The following is a 27,050-nucleotide window of genomic DNA, read 5'->3' on the forward strand; positions in this document are numbered from 1 at the left end:
TTTAGCTCTTCTTGGAGTTCATGTAGTACGCAGCCCGGGACACTGTCTGGTCCCATTGATGCTGTGTTTTTTGCTTTGGAGAGGGCGGCTCTTACGTGAGCATCTGAGATGTCAGAAGGGCAGCACTCTGCTGGGATAGATATTTGCCCTTTTGGTGGGGGGGGGGGGTTGCGCTGAACCTGTCAGCTAGGATGTTGGCAATGTCTGTGGGTTCAGTGTATTTTTTGTCATTTTAGACAAATTCTGAGCATATCTGGGAACTCCCACCCAGGTTCCTAACATAACTAAAGAAAGCCTTGTGATTATCCTTAGTGTCCTGTGCAATTTTTCTCTCGAAGCTGGCCTTAGACGATTTTATGAGTGCCCGTAGTTTTTTGCTAATACTGATCAGAGATGCCTTCCCTTTTTGGGATTTTGCTCCGTCATGTAGTAGCTTCCTCCTTCTATTGTATAGTTTGTTTATGGCTGGGGTCCATCAGACAGGACGTCTGCCTTTGGAGGATTGGGTCTTGGTTTTATTTGGGATTGCATGATCCATGCATTCCTGAAGGTGTTCATAGAATGCGTTTATAAAGGATTCTGCGGTCTGGGCCGTATTTTCCACAGGCCCGGGGGCTTTGACGGATTCCACCTCGGTTTTCAGGAGTGTGAAATTTGCTTTAGAGAAGTTTTTCACTGTGGTTTTCTGGGCAGGGGGTGGGGTCGGGATGTGAATATCCAGTGAGATTAGATTATGGTCTGATCTTACCAGTGAGGGATACACTTCTGTTCTGGAGCATAGAGTCCCCATGTTGGTGATGATCAGGTCCAGTACATTTTCCCCTCTTGTGGGAGTGGTAACAAGTTGTTCCATAGCATTTGAGTTTATAAATTCTAGGAACCTTTGGGCAAGGGTGTTGGAGCTAGAGTAATGCTCCCAGTCTATGTTTGGGTAGTTGAAGTCGCCCAATATAATGGTGTTTGGAGAGACCTTCATATTTTCCAGTGTTCTCAGGAAGGCCGAGTGGGGTTCCTGGGTTTGGGAGGGTGGTCTGTAGCAGGCTATAAACTGGAAGGCAGTTTTACCCACTGTTAGTTGCACATGGATAGTCTCTGATGCTTCGTGCTGTGCCACCAACCTGGAGGTGTGGGTATCTTTGACGAATATTGATACTCTCCCTCCTTTTGTGGTTCAGTCCAAGTTTTGGGGCCAAAATGCATGGTATGAGGTATAACCTGGTAGTGCTGGGGTGCTCTCAGGAGCCTTGAACCAGGTTTCTGTTACTGCACAGATATCAATGTTCTCCATGCTAAGGAGAGTTTCGAGTGCGTGCATCTTGAGGTTTAGACTTCTGGCGTTGAGTAGCATTACTCTTAGTTTCTTATCCCTTGTAATACCTATGGAGGTGGGTTTGTCTTTTGAGCCTTGCCTAAAAAAGGCACTATGGGGGTAGCAAGAGCCTTTGCCAATATCTGAAAGCCCAGGGGTGACAGATGCAAGCCGTCCCTAGCGAAGCATCGTGGCTTGTCGAGCATGTCATCCCAGGCTGACAGGCATTGGATCCCCTTTGAATGACACCAATACTTAAGCCAGTTGTTGAAATTGATCATCTTGACTTCATATTGTGGCATCATTCTTGGTGAGGGTAAGATGCTACTCAAGGTCAGGGTCATACCGGCCTGGGCTACATGCTCAGAGAGCTCCTCTATGTCTCTTTTCATGTAGTCCAGGGAGGTACGTCTCAGGTCATTCTCACCAGCATGGACAATGACGGGGTCATATTTTTACTTGCCTTGGAGTGACCCGAGTGCTTGTGTTATGTGGCAGATCCTAGCGCCCGACAGGCAGCTCACCATGACCTTCTCCTTGTTCAGCCTGGTGAGCGGGACGTCAGTGTGCCTGACGATAGAGTCACCTATTACAAGTGTATCAGGTGTGTTGTTTAGCCTTAAGGGCTGTGACTGTTCGGCACACTGGCTTTGTGAGCTATGTGTTGCACGTGTTTTGTTTTGGGGTAGCGGTTGCTTGGGTGTCTGCTTTGGAGGTCTCTGCTACTTAGGCAGATTTTTATTTAGAGGCTCCGAGTATGTTTTTGTGTGTTTATGTGTTTGGTTTGCTGTCGTGGTAGGTCTATGTGAGACTTGAATTGTAGTGAGTGTGGTTTCCTTCTCCTCCTGACTGGTTACGCCAGTACTGAGTTAAGAGAGCTTAGCCTCCAGTTTGGCTATATGGTTGCATCTCTCACATGTGTTGGAATTTGTTGGGAGGAGGAGAGGGTTGTCTGTGTACATGAGGCAGTTGTAACATTGCCTCAAGATTCCCAGATTCACCAGCTGGACCGGAGAGGAGATTGACAACTGACCTTTGGACATGCTAGAATAGTATTGGGAATTCCTTTATAACTGAAAAAAGGGCCAATGGGGAACAAGGTACTCAAGGGGAGTTTGTGAGGGTGTAGTGCTTTTAATTTTTTTAGGGCTGACTTAGTGAGCAAGTGCCAGGTAACTTAAATGCAATGGGTTAGATTTAACAAATGCAAAAATGACAAACAGTAACTTTCTTTCAAGTGAAACAAGGAAATAAGTACAGTAAGCAATGCAGATATCACTAGGGATCCACAGAAGCGCTGAAAAGCCGCGTTTTAGGTGGAATTAGCTTTTCAGGGAAATAAGCAAACAAACAACAAGCATACAAACAAAGCTAAATTCAGCAGGCCTGGATCTAGTCTATGCTACAGCAAACAAGGTGTACCAATTTCAGTTAGGCTAGACAGAACTTACATTTCACAAGATCATGTGCATTTAATTGAAAGTTTTGAGATACATCCAATAAACTATTTCAGATCATGTGGCAGTAATAACTAAAATAAAAACACAGGGTAATGGAATAAAAATTAGATTGGCGTTTTCCCACCTAACTGTCGAAAAGAGAGGAATTTAAGAAATAGGTAGTGGAAATTATTTGGGAATTAGAGAAGACAGAAATTTCTTCTGAAAATATACCTAGGGAGTGGGATAAAATTAAAGTGAAGTTTAAATATGGGGTGGAAATAAGAACGAGATGGTTAAGAAGTAAAAAGAATTAGTGAGAGGGACTGACAAATGTTAAAAGTATTGCACAATAGGGGGAATCTCTCAGAAGAGGAGTAACTGCAGAACACCAACAGAAAATAAGGGATTACTCAATAATATGCATGAGTTTAGAAAGATTTCTATTAAGCAACATTTTTTTGATAACTCGAAAGCACAAACTTTTAGCACAACAACTCAGGCAAAAAAGTAGAAAGGGTTGTCACCAAGCTTAGGGGGCCTACAACAAGGAAGATAACAACAGATCCCCTTCTATTCCTCTATTGCAATATTCTTTACATGAGGCAGTTGCCTGCTGCAACAAACATCGGTCAGTATACAAAAGATTTTTACTACTTAGAGGTGCGTGGTAAGTCGTACATAGACTGCTGTGGGATGTAGACAATAAAAGTGACGTATGCACATACCATCCCCAGGACTTCTTTGCCGCCAGTCCAAATGCTTCACCTGTATGTACAGTCTCCTCAAAGTGGTTGCTGTCTCAGCGTTTCAGATAAGTTCCCCATTGGGGGATCCTCCTTTACCTTTTTTTTTTTTTATTGTGGTTAGGCTGAATGTCATCCAAGAATGGCTAACATACATGTAGACGTCATATTCCACATAAAGACAAAATCACCAGCAGTGCCTTTTTTGTCTTGGGCCTACCCACAATCACAGATCTTGTTCTATCTGCCAGGCCTTTGTGTTTAAAACTAAGTAGGTTAACTTCCCTGTCTATATATTTAGAGAAACAGCACTTGAAACTACTTGAGAAAAATGCTATGGAGGGCTCCTCAGGTTGAGTTGCTTGTGAAGCAGAAGGTTAAGAAGCTTAGGCCCAAAACTTAAGGTGCACCTCCAGAAGCAGATGTCTCTCCCAAGGCAGTTGATACCCTGGAGAAATGTTCAGCCCCTACATCAGATTTGCAGGCCAAGCCAGTAATAGAGGTAACCTTGGATCAGGATAACAGCACACCCTTGGAAGTACCTCAAGCATCCAGTGCGGATGTCCAGGGGAGCCTAGACTTGTGATTACCAAGGACCCTAAGGGATCTCCAAAATAGTGGTTAGGGAGGAAGTTGATTCTGGCATTATTGAAACTAGGCCTATGTTTGGTCTTCTGACTTTACACAGGATTGATCTACATGCTAAGAAAAAACAAAAAATCAAAACATTTGTCACCTTCCACTGATCCACTAAATGACTGGCAAAATTTTACAAAGGGCATTTTTAATGCCCTTATCATCTCTCAGGCCTACTCCAGGGGTTTCAGTACCAGCCACACTCTGGGTTACCTCTCCTCGGATGATGGTTAGGGAAGAGGCTTCTTCCAAACGGGCAGAATCCTCAGAGAATGAGTCCCTAGCTTATTCATCTCAGATCTCATCCCCTTTGGATTATGCTTCCCCAGAGGATGACTCCAATGGTACCGACTCCCCAGAGGAGATGACTTTCAGTAAGACCTTGTTTAAGATGAAAGAACATTTCAAACAGGATAGTTACCAGATGTCTTAAGTTCAAAAACGTTACTATGAATTACTTCAGGTTGATATTCCTAGTCTCTTAGCCGTACCTCCTATCTTACCTGCATTTTTTGGATGCATTTGCATCTTCCAGTAAGACACCTGACTCCCTGCCTCCAGCACCTAAGAAACCAGACAAATTCTTCAAGGTGCCTGAAGACCCAAGTTTCGTTTCAAAGCCCCTTCTGCTGACTCTTCTGTCATCACTGTGGCTTCTGATAAGCCCTCCAGGTTATTTCCCTCCACTACCCTTCTTCCTTCAGACAAAGATAGTGGACATATGGCAAGGTTAGGCAAAAAAGTCTGCCACCCTCACCTTTAGGGCTACCAATTATCAAACTCACATGACTAAATACACATTGGAACTCTTGCCTCAATTTTCAAAAATTATTTCAGATTTGCCAGACTCAGAATAAGTCTTTGGCCTCATCCCTGATTGGAGCATCCTCTCAAGTGGCCCACCATTCATTAAAATGTAGTAATGATGCGCTGGAGGCTTCAGCTTGGGCAGCTGCCACAGGTTCAGTCCTGAGAAAGTCTGCCTGGTTGAGACTTCAACCATTACCAGAGAACATTAAATCCAAACTCACAGATGTTCCTCTGGACAATTCAGCCCTGTTTGGGCCTTTGGCTATGGAATTGTTTAAAACCTTACAAGTGCAGAGTAAAGAGATGCAGGAACTGAAACACATCTTGGTCTCCCCTGTACCAAAATTCCAAAGGAATTATCCTTCTAAACTGGTGTTTGTTAGAAGGCAGTCACACCCCATTCCAGCTAAGGCTAAAAAGTCTGGTAGGTGACCTCAGCAAGCCCCCTTCACAAGAAGCCCTTTCCAGACAGATCAGGGTCCATCTGATTATTTGGACTCCAAACATCCCCTTTCCCTTCGCCTTTCGATTCCAGCTTGGGAAAATATTACTCAGGATTCTTGGGTGCTGTCCATCATAAAAAGGGTCATTTCAAGACCTGGAATTCTCTCCTACCTTTCAAGAAACTCCCACAACATACCAGAGATTAACTGCCAAATTTTCCAAAGGTGCTGCAAGACCTGTTGGATTAAGGCACCATTCAACCTGTATCAGCAAATCAGAGGGGCCTTGGAGACCCATCCTGGACCTTTCCTACTGCAACACCTTCCTGAAAGTGCCTACATTCAGAATGCTAACCTTGCAAACCCTTTTTCCTCTGATCATCCCACAAGCCTATATGGCCTCCATAGACAAAGGATGCTTACTACACATCCTCATTCATCTCAAGTACAAGAAATTTTTACGATTCTCTGTAATCTCCTGACACTTACAAATTTCTGCCTTGCCTTTTGGTCTTCCCACAGTCCCAAGGGTATTCACAAAATGCCTAGCCCTAGTTATTGCTTACTGCAGACTTCAGGGCATTCAGGTCTTCCCATACTTGGATTACCTTCTCTTTCAAGCAAGTCAGTCCAAGAGCATTAGAGCACAATGTAAGCTCCATCATTTCCATCCTACAATCTCTGGGTTTCAAAGCAAACTACCAAAAATCTACTCTCTCCCATCCCAGGACTACATTTTTCTGGGATGCAGGATACAAACAGAAATCATGAAGATCTCTCTCCCCACTCAGAAGGCTTTGGAGCTCATTACATTTTCCAAAGCCTCATCTCTCCAACTCACATCACTGTCAGGAATTTTCTCAAAACCCTGGGCTTCATGGCATATACCATCCCAATGCTTCCTCTGGCAAAACTGCATATGAGGAAACTACAATGGTTCCTGAAATCAGTGTGGATGCAACATGCACACACATCCACTAGAGTTCCCAGTTCCCCTTTCTCCCTTACCTGAAGAGGGAAATTGCTTGGTGGATTCAACAGTTGACTGCCAACCCAAGTCTCCCACTCCACCCCCTATTACCGGTCCAGGAAATGTTCACACATACCTTACACAAGATGGGGAGCAGCTTTCGGCTCCATGAAACACAAGAGACCTGGGTCTGTCTCTCAAAGAAGGGGAACACCAACATAAAAGAAATGAGGCCACTGCTACTGGCTCTTCAGACCTTTCAGTCACTCTTCATTCCAAGCCCTTTAAAAATCTTCACAGATAGCCTAACTATTCCCTGACGTGAACAAGCAGAGAGGGACAGTGTCTCATCTCCTTTGCAAACTAGCCCTGCAAGTGTGTGAACTGGCAGTCAAACTTCAGACTCCCCTCCAGGCTGTGTATATCCATTCCAGTCTTAATGTAGTGGTAAATACCTTGAGCAGGTCCAAAACACAATCCCATGAATGGATGCTTCACACGGATGTGTTTCTGGACATTGTCCACAGATGGGGTACTCCACATAAAGACCTATTTGTCTCTCCCATGAACAGACAACTTCCACAGTTTTGTACCAGAGATCCACATTGTCTGGTCTGGAAGGTGGACACCCTCAGCTCTTCATGGAAGGGGATGTTTCTGTATGCATTACCTCCCCCCTTCCTTTCATTCCAAAAGTCCTGCTAAAGATTCAGCAGGACAAACCAAAAATCTTGATGGCGACTCTCTTTAGCCAAGAAAGCATCGACTCCTATATTCCTACATTTAACCAAGGGCAATCACCATAAGTTACCCCACACAGTGGACCTTCTTACACAAACATAAAGGAACTCTCATTCATCCCCACTTGTCTACATATCAGCTGATGTTGTGGGTGATAGGGTTTTAATCCCTTTCAGACACCTTTATTCAGAGGATGTGTTTAAGGTTCTGCAGGAGGCCAGAAAACCCAATACTAGAAAAACGAGTTATACAAATGGAAGAGTTTTCACTTTGCTGTCTTTCTTGTAACCAGAACCCACTTACACTTCTCTCATACCTGTGTGAATTGCTGGATGCTGGCTTAACTTCAGTAAAAGTGCACCTGTCAGCTATTTCTGACTGTCTGGCTATTTCTCCACCTTTTGCCTCTAGATTTGAGGCTGAACAATTATTAAAAGATGTCATTCACATGAGACACCCCCCAGGTAACCTGTTCCACCCCCCAGGATATTAACTTTGTATTGGAGAAACTGACCCTAGCCTCTTTTGAGGCAGCAGCTTCTGCTTCCTTGAAACACTGCTCCTGGAAAACTGTTTTGCTGCTTGCACTAACCTCAAACAGAAAGGTTCCAACTCCAGGCCCTTAAGGCGTCTCCTCCTTTTTTTAGTGTTCTACAGATACAGAGTGTCTCTTCGTACCAACCCTTCCTTTATGCCTAGCGGTAAACGAGTTATTTTATTTTACATTTGCTTACCGGGAAGATACGACTGGGCTAATAGCCCGTATTCAGCAGGGAGAAAAGCTCCAAAAACAAAAAGAGAAAGAAAAATGTAATAGATTAGGACAGTATAAACCTTAGATATGCACAATAAGTTGCATGCATAGTTACACACAGAAAACAATAAAGAGCAAAATATTTTACATGATTACATAGGTTTGAAAATAGCATCATAAGCTATTTGCTTCAGTGGATTAATATAGAAATTGTCTAGTAATAGTAGTACATTTATATGCAGTACAATTAATGCATGATTTCTAAATGCTAGGCTCAAGAAATGAATACGTTCTGCGGACCCATCTGCCAGACATGTAGTTAGGAGTATTAGTAGGTTAGATTAGGATTTAGGTGGAGTGGGAGAGGAAGTTGCTTGTAAGCACTGATGAGAGAAAAAGAAGAGATGGGAAGGACAGGGTATGAAAAACCATCCTGTGGTAGTACAGGGGCATTGCCAATTGTTGCATAGGTGTTCCTTGAGCAGCAGTTTAAAATTGGTGGTAAAGGTAGTGTTGTTCATGTGTTGTGGTATGGAGTTCCAGGATTTTGCTACATAGTTAGAAAACAGGGAGTTACCAAAGCTGTTACTGGCTTTGGTAACTTTTACTAGCAGTTTGATGAGCGAAGGGTACGGTAGGTGGAGTATGGTTGAATTAAGTTTTTGAGGGAAGGGCAGTTATCGGGTTGGTGTATAATGGTGTAGGCAACTGCAAGTTGGTTGAATGCTAATAGGTGTGGTAGTTCAAGCAGTCTTAACTGTCTTAAGGCAGTGCAGTGGTGTGTATGGTTGGGGAGGTTGGTTGCCAATTTAGCAATTTTGGGATAGCAGTTAAGATCAGATTTCCTAAGGTTAGTGAAAATAGGGGAGGCATACATTAAGGAAGATAGTAGGTATGCTTTGGCAATGGATTGTCTACTGGTAGGGATGAGAAATGTTTTGGATCTATATAATGAACCAAGTTTAATGTGGACCTTTCTTATGGAGAGTGATATATGTTTATCATATTTTAATGAGTTGTCAATAGTAACTCCTAGTAATTTGGTACTCTCAACCAATTCGATGTTTGTATTGTCGGATGCAATGATGTGGAATGGGGGTGAGAGAGATGAGGTTCTGTTATTAGTGAAAAGCGTACGTTTTGTCTTGCTAGGGTTTAAAATGAGTTGATTTTCTGTTACACAATGCTTTATGTCAGAGAAGGCCTTTTGGGTTTTAGTTTTGAGTTCCGGGAGAGTGGGAGCTGAGTAGATGATGGTGGAGTCATCTGCATATTGGACAGTTGTGGCTTGGTCAGTGGCAGAGCTAAGCTTACTGGTAAAGATGGAGAAGAGTAGGGGGCCTAGGATGGCGCCTTGCGGGACACCAACAGCGACTGGCAGGAGGGTAGAGAGTTCTTCCCGCCATTTGACTGCCTGTTGACATTCAGACAGGTAACTATGAAACCATGAAACAGCAGAGTGGGAAAGATTTATGGCAGATAATTCACATAGTAGTTTTTGATGGGAAACGGTGTCAAAAGCCTGTGACATATCTAGGAAAGTTGCTGACACATGGTAACTACTGCTTTTTAATTGGTTGATGAAATTACTGAAACTAAGGAGGGAGGTAGTGGTGCTATGTTTAGGTCTAAAACCATGCTGGGAGCTAGAGAGAGTATTGTTTAGTAGTAGGTGGGGCATTAGTTGTGAGTGTAAGCATTTTTCTAGGGTTTTGCATAGGGGAGGTAGCATGGCAATTGGTCTGAAGTTTGTTAATTCTGTGGAAGTTCCTCCTTTGTGTAAAGGAATTATGTAGGGGATTTTCCACAGTTTGGGAACTTACTGCTCAGAGATGGACGATGGAGCGATTGTGGAGTATGGAGACTGGGTATGAGAGAGTCTGCTGCTATCTTTAGAAACTCTAGAGGTAGGTGGTCTGCAGCAACTGTTGCTGGTTTTAGTTTGGGGAGGACTTTTTTTTTTATGTGGCTAGTTTGGATGGGCTTGAATGAGACAGTGGAGTTTTCAGGGGTAGCATGAGTGGGAATAGTTAGTGGGGGTGCTGTTTTTGTTGTTTAGGAGGAACGGTATGGAGTTTAGGAAGTGAGAATTAAATTGGGCTGCTATGCTGTCTGTGGAGTTGGGGAGGTTTGGGATGGGAGTGGAGATTTGGCCAAAGTTTAAGAGTTGCTTAATAGTGGCCCAGAAGTTTTGAGGGTTGTTTTGAGTAGTATGATTTTTTTGTCTTTTCAAATCTGCGTTTTGGTTTGGTTTTTCTAGTTGGTGGTATTGTAACTTGGGTTTTGGATGATTTATATTGTTGCCAGGCTAAACCTCTTTCCTTCATTATTTCTAGAGTGTCGATACTTGGCCATTGATTTGATTTTGCTTTGATGCGCTTTCTTCTAATTGGGGCCAGAGAGTTAAGTTCATTTAAGAATGATTAATTGAAGTACTGGGGTGCGTCATCTAGGTTAAGGTGTCTTAAGGGGGTCCAGCTGTATTGTTTTAGGATGGAGTTGAAGGTAGCTAGAAGGAAGTGCCTTTTATTGTGGATATATTTATACACAGTTGTTTTAGCTGGGCTTGCCTTTTGCCTAAGCAGGAAGGTGGGCATGTGGTCGCTATGGGAGTCTGGGAGGCAGCCAACTTGGTTACATAAGTTTGGCTTGTTAGTGAGAATCCAGTCTAGTATGGAATGCTTATTGGTACGTTTGTTAATTCTGGTTAAACTAGAAATTAGTTATGAGAATCCAAAGAAGTTGATAAAGTTGGTGGGATTATCTGACTTACAGGTGGACCAGTCTAGGCTGAAATCACCTAAGATGATTGTTTCTTGTTTATAAGTGGAAGAAGCCCAGTACAGGAGGTTTTCTATTAACTGGAAATTGTTATTAGCTGGGAATTGTTGCCAGAGGGAATGTAGGTTGCTATAATGGTGATGTACTTATTTCTGTTTAGGAGAAGACGAGAGACTAGTACTTCTGAATTGGGGGATTGACGTGGGTTACTATCCAGAAGTTACAGGATAAGGTTATTTTTGTAGATAATGGCTATGCCTCCATTGTGTTTGTGTGGCCTGTCAAGCCTGTGTACATTATACACCTGAGGTAGGACTTCACTATCTGTGGTATTTTTTCAACCAGGTTTCTGTTAGAACTGAGATTTCAAGGGAACAATGAGAGTGTGAGACTTGAAATTCATGCACTTTGTTTAGAATACTTCTGAGGTTCATGTTCAGGATTAGTAGGTCGGAGGGACCATGAGTATGAATTAGACAGCTGTGGATGTTAGAGTAGCTTTGAGGGAGTTGAGAGTGGTGTTGGGAGATAGGCCCTGGATTAGGGTGTATATCTCCACACAGCCTAAACAATGACATGTTTTACAGGAAAAGGTATGGGAGTTTGTGCGTTAGCTTGGTGTATTTACGGTGGAGTTTTGGGGATGTAAGCGTGTTCTGGGATCCAAGTTTGTAGTGTTTGGCATACAGGTTGGTGAAAAGCTGAGGAGAAATGGTGATGTACAAGTGCAGTGTAGGTCTGGGAGGGTAGATTGGAAAGGTGGATGTATGTGACCTGGTAGCTATGGAAGGAGATTGAAAGGTAGGTAGTTGTCAGTAGGGTGGATAACATTGTAAGGAAGAGGAACAATGTTGTGTGTCTGGAGATTAATAGTGTCTGTAAGATGTTTGCTGTGTGTGTTGAGATTAAGTGGACGTGGGGGGGAGCGAGTAGGAGCTGGGATAGTAGTTATAATGTGGGGGGGTGACAGAAATATTGCTTTGTAATTATGTGAGCAAAACTAGGATTGTAATGTATGTTTGGTAAAAGGAGGTGTATGTATGTGGGGGGTATTGTGTGATTGGTTAAATGTGGAAGGGGTGGGGCTAACTATAGGCATAAGTTTTGGGAAGGAGGGGGTGGGTGGGAATGAGGGTAGGGGAGCAGAGCGAGCCTGAGCGCAAGGAGGGCAAACGGAGCGGGTTGATCCAGCTGAAGGAGGTAAGTGGAAAGTACAAAAAAAAAATCAGTACCTGTAATTTAGCTTTTGCAAGAAAGTATGTTAGTCAGGAAATTGGGAATTCAAGAAAGAGGGAGATAGGGAGAGTGAAGCAAGAGGAGTTCAGGCACCAGACCCTAAGAATCAGTAGTCAGAGCATGCACTAATGGGAAGTATGAGAACTAACTTAAAAGAAGAAAAAAACTGAGTGGAAAGTAAGAAGGAGTCTAAGGAAAAGAGACTGAAGTGGGCTAATTATGCAAGCTGCTTTACAAAGTGATTACAGTGCCATCTAGTGGGCAAAGAGAGGGAAATGCAGGCACTGCAAAGAAGATCTGGGGAAGAGAAGGAAAAGGGTAGGTAGGGGGACAAATGCCCTCGGGAACCCTTTGGTGAGTGTGCAAGCACTAGTAGACTCAGACTGATTCAGGCAAGCAGTGTTTTAACCGAGTTCACAAAAAGAATCACAATAATCTACACAATTCAGGACTAGGACTCCAGCTGCAACTAATTCAAGATCAGCACATACGTTGTTGAAAAAGGGGAGATTTCCGTCCATTTTACGTGCTGCTAAGGAGCCTAGAATGGTCCACCAAGTTGTCTGAGGTGTAGTTTCAAGAAGCAATAATTCAGGCTGGTGGGGGGGGGGGAGCAGCAACTCATTGCCAGAATGGAGTGGCTCAAGGTGCAGTGAGTCAAAAGTGGTAAGGACTTTGATACAGAGGAGCCCCCCCCCCCCCCCCAACAAAACATGATGTACATGACCCAAGTTCTAGTAGTAGCAGCAGATCGGGCACTGGGGGAGCCAGATGGGACATACCTCACAACTTCTTTGCTCAAGTACACATGTGCTGTGGTCACAGTCTTCTTCTGCAGAGTATGCCTTTCAAATAATCACCTCAAAATCCCTCAACCAGGCCATTTATTTACCTACTTTTTTCCCTTCTCCACAAATCTCTGCGGAGAGGACTCGGCATACTTTGGATGTGCACAGACAGCTTAGGTTCTACCTTGACAAAAACAAAGAATATCAAGAAATTCAACCAGTTGTTTGTCTCCTTTCACCCAAGAGCTTTAGGACTTTCAGTCTCCAAACACACTATTTCCAGCTGGATCTCAAACTATTTCCTTCTGCTATGAGCACCATAGAAAGAACCTCAATTCTCTTAAGGCAGACTTTGCCAGGACAGATGCTTCCTCTGGTGCCTTCTTCAAAGGACTGGACACAAACTCCATTTTGGAGGCAGCTACCTGATCTTCAGTCCATACTTTCACCAAACATTACAAACTGGACAACATTTCTAAGTCTAGGGTAAGGTTTGCCAGGGCTATTTTCCATGGTTTCATGGACAGTTCCACTGCTCCTACCCACCTCCCTTTCCTCATGAGCTTTGGTATTCTCCCTCATGTAAAGAGCACTGCAATAGATGAACAGAAGGACATAGATTAGTTGTGTAAAATCTTATCATAACGATAGATGTCCTCTTCTCTGTTGCAGTATTCCACCCCCCCTTCCCTCTGATTTTGTTCTTCCTTGGATGTACTTAACCTACGTTCTTCCCTTAGTCGGGCATTCCTCCTGAGCCACTCATTTTTGAGGATGGTATGTGCATACATCACTTTTATGGCCCATGTCTGACAGCAGCCCAAGTGCGACATACCACACACCTCTAAGCAGTAAAAGGGTTTTGTATACTGGCAGACGCCTGGTCATTGCAGCAGGCAAATCCCTTGTGTAAAGAATACTGCAACAGAGAAGAGAAGGACATCTATCGTTATGGTAAGGTTTTACACAGTTAATCTTGTAGAGTTAGTAAAATATTTTGGAAATTTTATGAAAGCTGTATAAAGCAGAGAAATATGGAAATAAAGAAAAGTTACAAATGGAAATGTTTAATGAAGAATTAAATATGCCAAGGTTAGAGGTGAATGAGGCTCAATTACTAACAGGATAGGAAGAGACGAGATAAAAATGGTGATGAATAAGCAATGCACAGAAAAGTCTCCAGGAATAGATGGTATTCCTGTGGAAGTTTGCAAACTAGGAGGGAGGAAAGTGATAAAGATCTGGAAAGTTCGGTTTTAACAGTATTTTAAAAATGAAAAGCACCAACATTCTGGAAGAAAGCAGTGGTGGTAGTGGTTGTAATACCAAAAGGTAAAGACCCACCAAATCCAGCTTCATACAGGCCCATTTCAATCCTAAACCATGACTAAGTGTTTATGTCTATAATGGCTAAAAGAATAGCAAAGGTGATGCTAAATTTGATAGATATGGATCAATGTGGTTTTGTGGAGCAGTGGCAAACTTTTGACAACATTAACAGAACACTGATGATCCAGAGGGAAGCAGAATGTAAGGAGATACCACTGTTTTTGGTGGGTCTTGATGCAGAGAAAGCATTTCACACAATAAGTGGGGAATTTATGAGCAGGGAAAAGGAATCATTTCCATTGCTTGATAAAATAAGGTTGATTAGGAAGAAAAATGAGGCATTGGAGGTGAAAATTTAAGTGGCTGGGTTGCTCTCTGATAATCTGTACTTGAGCAGAAAAAACAAGTATGGGTGTCCCTCTTTCCCACTTGTTTTTTTTGTATTATACTTAGAACCACTAGCAAAGAAAATAACATACTCAAATTCAAGGATATAATCGGTATAGTAGGCAAGAAAAGCTGCCTGTTATACCTTACACAACCAGAAAAGGGCAATTCAGTGCTATGGAACATTGTGAGGCAGTTTCAGATCTATTCAGAATACAAAATTAATTAAGCTAAAACAAAGGCAATAGCTGTAAATGATGTACCCTGCCATGAATCAGTTCAGCAATATCCATATTTATAGGGACATGATAAAATGAAGTACTTAGGAATATGGATTAAAAAAAAGATTTTGGTGTGGCATATAAGGATATGTGGGAAAAGACTAAACAAGACAACACAAAAACTGAGAAACTGGAAGCTCTGGTATATGGATAGCAAGGTAGAAATAGTTAAAATGTTTTAGTCCCTTTAGTTTTATACACAGAGGTCAGGCATGTTTTTATCAAGGAGAGGAGAAGTTGTGGACAACAACAAAGAAATGAAGAATTTTATCTGGGAGGGGAAGATGGCAAGAGTCAAGTGGGATAAGCTACTACTTCCAATAAAACAAAGTGGTTTGGAATTACCTGATTTGAAGGGGTATTTCAGAACTACACAGTTAACACTCCTATACATAAGCACAAGCAGAAATCTATAATTCAAATTGGAAAGGGATAATGATGAAACAAGAAAGAAGCTCAAGAAACAAGGAGAGACTGGGAGTTTGGATGCAGATCCTTAAGGAGAACAACCACACAAAGAATATTTTCTGCTAATTTATGAATATAATAAAGAACTAAGCCACTACAGGAATGGAGAAAGGAGATTCTGCCAATAGGGATGACTGCAATTAGGGATACAGACAATAAGCAAAAGAGGGCTGGAATTTACTGGAGAAAAATGGCAAAAGAACCAAGGTATTGGGAGCAAATGATGAGAGAGGGAAAGGTAATAGAATGGGAAGAGGCCAAGAATTTATTCGCATTACATGCTAGATATTGCCTTCCCTTATCAAGGATTGATATCAGAGTATAGGCAAATTGAAAGAAATAAGGGGATCATAAGTGAAAGACCAGCACTGGTAGAGTTTTTAGTAGAATCTAAAACAGAAGCTGTTCTTAAAACAGGAATGATTAATTCAGCATACAAAACATTGCATGATAACTATAAAAATCAGAGAAGGTTAGAGAGGATTTGGAAGACAGACTGGATAAGCAATTCACAAAGAAACAATGGGGGATATATGTAGGTCTCCCAAATATGCTACAAAGTCTAGAAGATTTAGTATCTTTGCTTGGAAGTGTTTACATAGGTATTTGTATACCCCAAAGATACTGTCAAGTACTTTTCCTCAGGCAGACAGCAAAAGTTGGAAGTGTGATGAGAAAGAAAGCAGTAACCAGGAACATTTTCTGGGCTGTAATGACTTTAAAGATTTCCTGCAGACTAATCTGACATATACTGGGTGAGCAAATTTGCCTAAGGAAATTTTTTTTTTTGTGCTATGATAAAGAATTGGAATTGCCTAAACATAGTAAGGCCTTGCACAGTCTAATTATGGTGGCTTGCAAAAAAGAAATTACTAGAAAATGTAAATCAAAGTCTAAACCAACTGTACTAGTAGTAGTGAATATATTAGAGATAAAACTAGAATTGTGATCTTTAGAAAAGGGTAGGAGAAAATTACAAAGAAAAATGTATGCAGTATTTGCAACAAAACCACAGACTTCCATGTCTGGCTGTCTCATTACTCCCCAGACATTGTAGCACTCACAGAAACCTGGTTAAAACCCACATATATCCAACAATGAAATCATCCCTCCAGGATATAGCATCCTTAGAAATGTCAGACTCCACAAAAAGGTGGAGGTGTTGCATTACTCTACCACGATACTTTAGTTATTACTCCATTTCTCAAACCTATTCCAACTTTTGGAAACATGGAATTACTAGCAAATCTACATATCAACAGTAGAAAACTATTATGCATTTTGTACTCTATATTCCCCCAGGTCAAAACATACCTGCTGTTGAATACCTACTATCCTGGACTACCCTTAACATATCTAATGAAACCATCATTCTTGAAGATACCAATATAAACTGGCAATCCCTCATCTCCAGCTCTCCTACAAATTGTAGAAATTTGTACAAGTTTACACAACTCATTATAGATCCCACACATACTGTAAATAAACTGAATCAACCCTAGCCTGAATACTCATCTCACACCCTCAAAAATGTTAAAGCCAGAACCCTTTCCAATACTTTTAGTGACCCATCTTCCTGCCTATACCCATAGAACCCAAACGCAAGTAAGCAAATTATATTCTATAAAAACCTCTAGGAATCCTATCCATTTTAAATCAACAGATATTTCTAGATACTCTAAAAACCCATAACTGGTTCCCAACCAAGACACTCCCACTAGACACAGTTAACTATTTTATCACAGTCCTTCTTGTCTTGCCCCTATACGTACCAAAAGAACAAAGTTTAACCGTGCCCCTTGGCTAACAAAACATACCAAACTACTTAACTCTAGGGACAAAGCCTGGAAAGAATGGCATAGAAATAAAACCCCACAAAATGAACTCAAATATAAGCAACTTTTCAACTATGCCAAAAAGCATGTTATCTATGATAAAAAAAATAAATAAATACTTTTCCACTAAACTTTCCTCCCAACAAAATAACCCCAAAATAGTCTGGAACTCAGTTTCCACTCTCCTTAATCCTGGAACTCAGCATAACGCAACACCATCTCCTAAATCAGAACCCACAAGAAAGTGCCCAAGCTTTCAACTGACATTTTATTGATACTATCCAAAAACTTGTTAATGACTTCAATCTGCAATCTAAAAAAGTAGAAGCTGTAAGGAAAAACAAAAACTCTTCCAATCCACTTTCACATCTCAACTCACTCTCTAAAATCTGCAACTCAAATAATATCCCATCCACTCTGCCCTTCTCCATACAACCTGTACCACCAGTGCGCAAATTACTCTCAAAATTTAAGCCATGCTCCCCTTCTTCCAGCCTTCTAGTTGAATACCTAAAACGTGCAGCAGATTCCATAGCTCTCTCGGTCAGTATTCTCATTAACCGATCAGAGAATCTTATGTTCTACAACTCTAGAAAAACTCACAATCACTACTCCCCTAATTAAAGGTGGCAACATCAGTGATCTCTCTAACTACCAGCCCATCTCCATACGTTCACCTCTATCTAAAATCCTACAAAAATGTGTTCATTCACAATTGCTAAAACATCTCATCGACAATAACTTGCTTGCACCCACACAACATGGTTTACAGCCAAGCACACAGCACAACTATGGCCTTACTTTCATTTACCAACACTGTAAACGAGGCTCCTGATGCTGGTCTACTAGCATCAGTCATATTACTAGATCTATCAAAGGCTTTTGATACAGTGTCCCACCCTAAACTACTTCTCCAACTTGAAACCATAAACTGCTCCCCACACACACTAACCTGGTTCCACAACTATCTTCATAATAGAAAGCAATGTGTCAACAAATGTCAACAAATGTCAATCACCAGGTATGTTCCTGTAATCACATGGCTAAACCACCTTAAGTATGTCCCTTAGTCTTAAACAACCCAACAACAAACACTTTACAAACATCTTTATATCAGCTAACTACCTGCTCTTCTTCTCAAACTCTTCTCCTGTTAATAGCCTTTTGAACTGTAGTCATTCATAATTCTTATTTTCCTTATCGGACTGTGTAACCTAAATTACATAAAGACTTACACATTTCTGATTGTATGGATTATATCATTGCTCTCAATTGTAATATTTACATTCTGTAACTTGCCTAAACAATTTAAAAATGCAATTATTTAAATAATTTTTGTAATAGTTTTTGAGCTTTGCTTCCCAGGCCTCCACTGAAAATGGACCTTTGGTCCAGTGGACTTTCCCAGTCAACAAATGTCAATCAATCAATAAAAATCAATAAATAAACAAATTAAATTAAAAATGAGAAATGTGGGAACAATACATACAGAGGAAGAACAAGGTTTGAAAGAAGGCAGGATTTGAATGAACTATAATGTCTGACTGGACAGTGATGTACAATGTTTGCAACTAAAATTACGTCCACACAGTTTGTTTTCTTTTATATAAATATAGGACTGCTTATGTCATATGCGGTAATTTAATATAGATGTTTCTTGTTTAAAAAAAAAGAAAAGAATGGCCACTGTAATGCCTTTATACAAAGTGGCCCTATCTTTGACCCTGGTAAAAGCAGACCCACTAGCCTAACTTGCAAAGCCATGGAAAGCATCACGTAAGATTTTGTAAAGCTAGACCATGAAAACCTGACCGATCTGGACCCTCGTTGATTTAGCTTTGTTCAAGGGTAGGTCCTTCCTACTCAAAATAGTACACTTCTTCAGAAAGGCCAATGAAGATATAGATAGTAACCATACAGTTCGCACATTTCAATCTAGCTAAAGCCTTTGACACAATTCCCTATGCCAGTTTTATCAACAAACTTAAAGACACAAGCATAATCCCTTGTACTCTGAGGTGGATCACACATATTGAAAGCAGCTGGAGTAGCCACAGAAAGTAAAGATGTGGCCAGTGGTGCTCCTCATGGCTGTGTGCTGGGACCTTCCTGTTTAGCATCTACTTCTCTGATCTTCAAACCAACAGCACACACATACAGCTAAATAAATTCTCTGATGACTGCAAGCTACATGCCATTTCCTCAACTTCTATTACCACTGCACAGTAACTTAACTGCCATAAATAGAATGGCTTAAAAATGCAGTACTGTTAAACTGAAGAAAAAAAAAAAAAAAAAGCTGCTCCCTAACCCAAAGTACAGATGACACCCCTCAAAAGACTGCTACATTCTTTAGAGATCTTGGTAATTTTTTTGATGATTCTGTTTATCCACCACACAGCTACATTAGTTAGAAAATTGTCCTATCAGAACCAACTAATATCCAAATGCATCTCATCTAGATTTAAAAAAGTTATCCTTCAGTACTCATTTTATCAAACCAATTATTGAGTACAATGGTCTGTTTGTTATATTTTTGTCAAAACACAAATTTACAAGATTCCAGAGGTTCCCGTCTTACTCATCAACTCCAATGGAGCTCCGGACCTTTTGCAGTTTAACTACCAATGACTGCATCCAGAGCTTTTTTAACAAAATCAAGTTGTGCCCTCAAATTTCTAACAAAAGTTCATCTCTTTGTACCTACAAGGAATACTAAAGAAATGTACATGGCAAACTGTATGGATTTTATAAACCAAAACACAATAAATATTAATTTTGCAACTTTATAAACAACTTAATCTCTCCATAACTACTTAAGCTACACATACTGTCAAAGCAGCATTTTGATTGCCAATTCCTGAGCTTTGCTTCTCTTTATGCTAGTTGACTGTTTAGAGATTTAGAGAAATATGAAAGTTATGACAGTATAAATAATTAAAAAAATTAATACATCTCTTTAACCACACTAGATAGAGATTAAATATTAGCTTAGTTACGCTGATCATCATGCAAGCTTTAAGATGAAATCTTTCAAGAGCTTATATGTTGCATGGTTTTGGTATTAATTCAAAGATGAACAGGCTATTAACCAAAATGCAGCAAACAGAATCGCTTCCACTGACAGAACCTTCCCAATTTCCAGTTGGTGGGTCCTCTCCTGTTTGGCATCTACTTCTCAGAAGTCCAGGCAAACACGGAGGGACTCTGGCTGACCAAGTTCGCAACCTACAAGCTGGGAGGCATTATTAACTCAAGTGATGTAGGCATCCTACAGAAAGGACTCACAGAGACCAATGACTGGTGTTGAAACCATGGCCTTAAGCTTAATGCCAAAAATGTGTCATCCCCTTTGGGAAAAACTCAGTCCCCACTAATTACCACATCAATGTCCACTGAACACTGAAGGCATTATAAGAGATCTGGGGACACAGGTGGACAGCAGCCTCTCCTTCGACCACCACTTTGCCACGGTGGTCGGAAAGTAATTTCCAAGGGTTTTGCATCCAGGAAGAAAGAGGTCATCATCTCTCTCTACTCTTTCCTCATTAGGCCAATCATAGAGTATAATGCCCCATTTGGCATGCACCTCACTAGACACATGCAACAGCTGGAAAGGCCAGAAAAGTACCTCACAAAGAGGATCCTAGGCCTTAAACACATGTCCTACACAGACTCAAAAAACTCCAGCTATTCTCTGTCTCATATCGTCTAAGTGGTGATCTCTGCTTGACTTACAAAGCCATGTCCGACCCAGCTCTGTTAGAAATGCTACATCTAAAGAAATCCCAATCCATCCCCACCACAAACTCCAGAGACCTCAACCTCATTACCACAACCAACAGAACATGCTGTAGGGTCCTTACCCAGAGACTCCCCATGCTCTGGAATAGACTTCCCATACATGTCAAGCAGAGCATCTCACTGTCTCTCTTCAAGAGAGATCTTGATGAGTGGATGGGAAATAAGACAGTTCACCCCGGGGATCACTCTAGTGGTTCTACTTGATAGAGGCACTGGGAACTAACGTCGGGCGGCACAATGCCAGGGCACTTCTATGGGCTAGGCTTGTAAAGGCTCCAGGGCCATTAGTCTAGTACACACCTATGAATCTATGGTGGATATGAATACGTAAATGCTAGTAGATAAGCTACAACATACATTTGTTATCAATAGCCTTCTCCAAAGCCAAAAACACAGCATCAATGGGACCGGATGATGTCCCAGGCTGCGCCCTACACCAGCTCAAAGACGAACTAACCCCTCACCTAAACACTGTTCAAACTCAGCCTCTCCACAGGCTATGTACCCATACAGAGGTGCACAGTAACAGTTATTCTGCTCCACAAAGGTGGAGCCACAACAGACCCCGGGAACTATCGCCCTATAAGCCTGACTAGCTTGGTCTGCAAGGCTATGGAGCACACCATCATGGAACTCATTAACAGAGACATTGGGAACCTCCAAACATTGGACCCCACCCAGTTCTGCTTTGTTAAGGGCAGATCATGCCTCCTAAACCTAGTGGACTTCTTTGAGTCAGTTACTAAGGCTATAGATGAGGGAAAGGTGGTACGCACAGCCTACTTAGACCTCAAAGGCCTTCAATACCATTCCCCATTCTGGTATTATAGACAAGCTCACCAACCTGAACATAAACCCCTATGTCACAAGATGGATAAGCCAATTGGCTCACGGACAGAACCCACATGGTGGGAGTTGCGAGAGCTAGGTCTGACTCTAAATCGGTTACAAGCGGCATTCCCCAGGGCTCAGTCCTAGGACCCCTCCTGTTCGGCATACACTTCTCAGAGGTACAGACAAGCACAGGAGGACTATGGCTGACCAAGTTCGCAGATGATTGCAAACTAGGGGCTATAACCGACTCACCGGCTGACACAGACATCCTCCAAAAGGGTCTCACTCAGATGGATACCTCATGTCAAAATCATGGCCTCGAGCTAAATGCCAAAAAGTGCACAGTTATTCCCTTTGGAAATAACAAAGTACCTACAAACTACCACATAGGTGGTAGTCCCCTAAATACGGAAAACGTAATAAGGGATCTGGGGAACCAAGTAGACAGTAATCTTTCCTCTGATAATCACATTGCCAAAGTGGTTAGAAAATCCTTCTATGTGGCCCACATAATCACAAAAGGGTTTGAATCCAGATCAAAAGAGGTCCTTGTGCCTCTCTACTCATCACTCATCAGACTCAAAGTACAACGTCCCATTTGGGATGTACCTTACAAGACACCTGCAACAGCTGGAAAGACCACAGAAGTACCTCACCAAGAAGATCACTGGCCTCAAACAGATGCCCTATGCAGCTATAATGAAGAAACTCCAGCTGTACTCGGTTGCATACCGCCTGCTCAGAGGTGATCTCTGCCTGACATAAAAGGCCATGTCCAACCCAGAACTGATGGACACGCTCCACCTAAAGAAAACCTTATCCCCTCGAGCCACACACTCTAGGGATCTAAACCTCACCACAACAATAAATAGGACATACTGGAGGGATAGATTCCTGTCCCAGAGACTTCCCATGCTTTGGAACAAGATTCCAACCTACATTAGGCAGAGCTCCTCGCTGCTAGCACTCTTCAAGAGAAACCTTGATGAGTGTATGGGAAACAGAAAGTTTACCCCGGGGATCACGTCAGTGGCTCTGCTGGACAGAGGCACAGGGAACTAATCTAATGGGGCGGCGAAAGCCAACACATTCTGGCTGGGCTTATAAATGCCTTCGGGCAGATAGTCTAGTACCTACTTATGAACCTAAAAACAAAAAAACACTTGAACATTAAGCATTTTCATCCTTGCATGCAATTAAGATCAGGACTTCATCAGAACTAGGAGACGTGCACAGTACTCCCTTTTTAAATAACATTTTCTTCAAGTAATGCCATCGCCAACTAAAAATTACTAATGGCAAAAAATGTTAAAAATATGAAATGAACAATAAACATATAATTCTACCACGACTGAATTTAAAATCATATAAAATCTTAAATATTTAAACATATTTACTTGCTTTGGTGCATACATAACAGTTTAAAAACACCTTACAAATATATTAGACAAGAGTTCAGCAGCTCTAAGTTGAAGTAATGAGTTGACAGAAGTAGTACCATTTAACCGGCGGTAGTGGCATTTCTTCTAAGGTGTCACAATAACTCTATATCAAATAACTATATTCAAGCTTTGACTCTCACTCATTAGATATTATTATGCTTTTCAATTAAAACTCTCAAGCAAGTATGGAGAACAGTTACGTAACACATATCATACGAAAGGTGCTCAGGAAACAGCAGTCAAATATAACCCCTCAGAGCATAAATCAAGCTTTATCTAGACCACTTTACACTTTCACAGTTGACCTCCTTACCTTATGTTTCAGAAACCCAAGCCACATTCTCTCAAAGGCTCCTTTGTGTTCCTATGAGAAAGGATATATGCAATAATGTTAATGAAATATGCAAGCACTACTTAGAAGTATAAACAAAAACAAACTGTCCTAAACATGACAAGAAGGTGGGAAAAATCTTGCCTTTAACTTTGCTGCTCTCCATTCTTCAAGTTCACCTAAACAGGAAGAAACATGTACTTTGTCAAAACACCAAACATTTTTTATCAAGATGCAGACTACAAGATGAAAACGAATTGGACAGTATGATGAAAAGAGAGAGGCTGAGACAGATTCAAAGCTACTTTTCACAGTAGTTACAGCCTGGACTTTTGGGTATGTTTACAATCAAAACTGTAAGAAGTTAAGATTAAAACTGGCTTGTGAAGTCAGTTCACTGAAATTGGGTAGCCAGGTAGGACACATGTCCTAAGCCACCAGTAAATGTGCGTCCATGAATATAGCAAAAAAAGAGCACAACATTTAACAAAGAAAGAAAGCCCTACTTAAAAGTTAATACAAATAACCACCATATCTCAGCAATTCCAGTAATGTCTCTTGCCAATTAATAGAAACTGTTTTTTGCCCGTTAAACAAGCAACCTAGGAAAAAAAAAAAAAAAAAAAAAGTGTCACTCAATTACTAATTAACACTGCATTTCATGTGGTCTAGCCAGTGTCATACAGGTATAAATCTTGTAATACATCCAAGTGTCCCAGGTTTGGTTAGAGGCTCGGGAACTTGATGGCACAGGCAGGAATGATGGGATGATGCAGATGACCACCGGTTACACCCTATTGCAGATGGAAGTGCCGAATAGGCCAAATACCACCGGCAGTCACGTTCTTGAAGGTTATACTTCACTGCCAACTCAGCTTACTGAGATATGCCTTCATACAGGGGATGACAGCTAAGAAAAGCTAAGTAAGCAGTACAGATGCTGCTGCAGGTGCCACTCCAATCCACATATGCTGGATTGCCTTCACATCCACCTTCTCACCAAAGAGGCAGTCCCTGAAACCAGGTTAGCACAGGGAATAAGCAGTAAAAGAGTTGAAGGTTGGAACAATGGGGATGGCAGCGGGCGGCTGATTGTCACAAAATACTGCACTCTAAATGGATAAATAAAAACAGAGAAAGTGGGACCATACGTAGTCAGTTGCGATCAGCAACAAAGCAGTGCAAGACTACTAAACTCTGGAGGAAAACAAAATGATGTCTATACAAGCAATAGACCTTGTCAAATAATCCATAAACACCTGCTTTTAAACCTGAATGATGGAAATTGTGATTTTTAATGCAGTCAATTCACAATATGCAACTATAATCTCAAGTGCAGAATCATGGCAAAAGAAAAAACAAGTGTCTTAAGCCATGTAACATTCCAGTCATTTCTTTTTTATTCTCATATTAACACAGGAAATTCTGTGCAGCCTACAAACCTTTTGGCTTCACCAGGAAGTTGTTCATCTCACTCTCCTTATCTGGCAAAACAACAGATGAAATAAGAGAGAAAATATTCTGCTGGAAAACAGGAAGCACAGCCTAGAAAAAAGAAAATAAAGGGAATATATTACAATAGCATCCATTTTCCACACATTAACCGCATGTACACTGCAATATATGTTTTAGGAGTTTCTTCCAAAAGCACAAGTGTAATAACAGGCATAGCATTTTGAAAATGAAAGTTATGCACTTACCATAAAGACATATCTGGATAAGCAAGTCAATCCTTGTTAACAACAGGGCTTATACAGACAAGTGTTAGGACAGCGCAATGCATGAGTTTCAGAGCCTACCAAGTCTCTTCCTCTTTTTTCCTCTCAACGCACTGCATAGAATATTCTGCAGATTTCTACTATGCCACAAATAACTTGGCAAGAATACTACTACATATACTGCAGACTACATGCATTTAACTTGGAGACAGCACAGGAAAAGCCAACAGGAAGAAAAAGTTAAACAAAAATTGCTAATAATGAATTACTACTGTTGCTTTGTTTCTAGCAGAGTATCCGACTGACTAGTTTCATAAAGACACATTAGCAGTAATTAGCGCTTAATTGACCACCTCAATTTTACCTCATCACCCAAACTTCACTTTGATCACTTGCGCAGCAGTTAGGAGAGAGGAGCAGGGCACTAACTTGTTCACAGGTAGTTACTAGGCATGCAGCCCAGGAGGCTAACTGACCACCTCAATTTTACCTCATCACCCAAACTTCACTTTGATCACTTGCGCAGCAGTTAGGAGAGAGGAGCAGGGCACTAACTTGTTCACAGGTAGTTACTAGACATGCAGCCCAGGAGGCTATTGAAGACCCTAGCCCAAATTCACAACTGCCCCAAAGCACAATCTGGTTACGTAACTTGCTCAGATCAACCAGTCAAATGATGGTGGAAAGATTCAAACTTTGTGCCCTTGGAACAGGTAGCAGTCCATTAACAAGTCAAAATGTGATGGTACTAAGACAGGAGGGTGGCAAAAAATACCATGATCCTGGTTCTCAAAAGCAGCTAATGTACACTGGGGGAAAGGTGGGTGGGTAATCGCACTTAGGCTAGGGAGCTTTTTTTTCCTCCTCTTAGCAGCAATGCAATGGACATTACTGGCCCTGTGCGGGTCTGGTGGGCTAAAAAAAGTCAACCCATTTATGCTCTTCTGTGCGAAGACAAAACTGTTGTTTTATGCTGTTGTGTGCGAAGACAAAACTGTTGTTTTATGCTCTTCTGTGCGAAGACAAAACTGTTGTTTTATGCTCTTCTGTGCGAAGAAAAACTTTTGTTTTATGCTCTTCTGTGCGTAGACAAACTTTTTTCAGAAATTACCAGGAAGCAGATCAAAAGGGCTCTGAGCAGCAGGCAAGCCAGTCCAGACATCAGCTCAAGGAATGTGAATTTCTTTAATCCAGACAAGAACTACTCATTAAGATGAGAAGCACTGCATCTGGATAGTGTCTTCTAGCTTCAGCAGACAATGCAAAGTGCTCCACAAACCAGAAGGTGACAGGAGATGGTCTATGAATGAGGGCCACCGTTAGCTCCTATCAAGTCACCAAACTGCACCACCCTGTAGTCAAGGCACTCAATTTACTTTCCAGTTAACCCTATTTTTTCTGTTGCTTTTGAGTCTGGCTCTACTTTTCTATAGTCAGCAGTTTAATGACACCATCAAGGATGTCAAAAAGCGTACACTATAGTGTGCATACACCATCAGTAACAAGGTAGGAAAAAAAAACTGTTTTGTTTTGAATTTCTACCCTTTTCTTTAAAAAGCATGCCTCCCCTCCTCCCCAAACACATGTTGTGTTCTCTGCTACTATGAACAGGAGTCGGCAACAAATGCATCATCAAAGCAAGAAAAAAGATGTTATGTACTCACCATAACATTCCATCTGAGTAGTTCATTTGTCTTCAACCTGTGGGTTTCCAGATCTGTACCGGTTCCGACTCAGATGCATATCCAGAATCTGATCCAAGCTCAAAGCTCCTCCCCTTACCCATAATGTCCCCATCTCCTTCCTCCCTTCAGGTCAACTTTGCTGCCTAATCCAGTACCATCACCCGACCCAACAGAGACTTAACAATACAAGAAAACAACAAGGAGAAGAGGCACTTTACGGCGACCACATCCATAAAACGTAGGCACTAACCACTGATCACACAAAGCCAGGGAAAGATGGCTG

The 27,050-nt window shown here is 41.5% G+C and overlaps 1 protein-coding gene across 1 annotated transcript in view; it reads right to left on the bottom strand.

The window, feature by feature from the left end:
• NOC4L (nucleolar complex associated 4 homolog) overlaps positions 1 to 27,050 on the bottom strand; it is a 528,079-nt gene that overhangs the window by 337,485 nt on the left and 163,544 nt on the right. Inside the window, exons 6-8 of the mRNA XM_044065551.1 lie at positions 24,807 to 24,909; positions 23,509 to 23,543; positions 23,347 to 23,397 (exon numbers count right to left, since the gene is read on the bottom strand). Of these exons, the coding sequence (XP_043921486.1) occupies positions 23,347 to 23,397; positions 23,509 to 23,543; positions 24,807 to 24,909 (189 nt within the window). The remainder of the gene's footprint in view (positions 1 to 23,346; positions 23,398 to 23,508; positions 23,544 to 24,806; positions 24,910 to 27,050) is intronic.

This window comes from Protopterus annectens, chromosome 1.part0, assembly GCF_019279795.1.
Source record: "Protopterus annectens isolate FY-2018-M chromosome 1.part0, PAN1.0, whole genome shotgun sequence".
Lineage (NCBI taxonomy): Eukaryota > Metazoa > Chordata > Ceratodontiformes > Protopteridae > Protopterus > Protopterus annectens.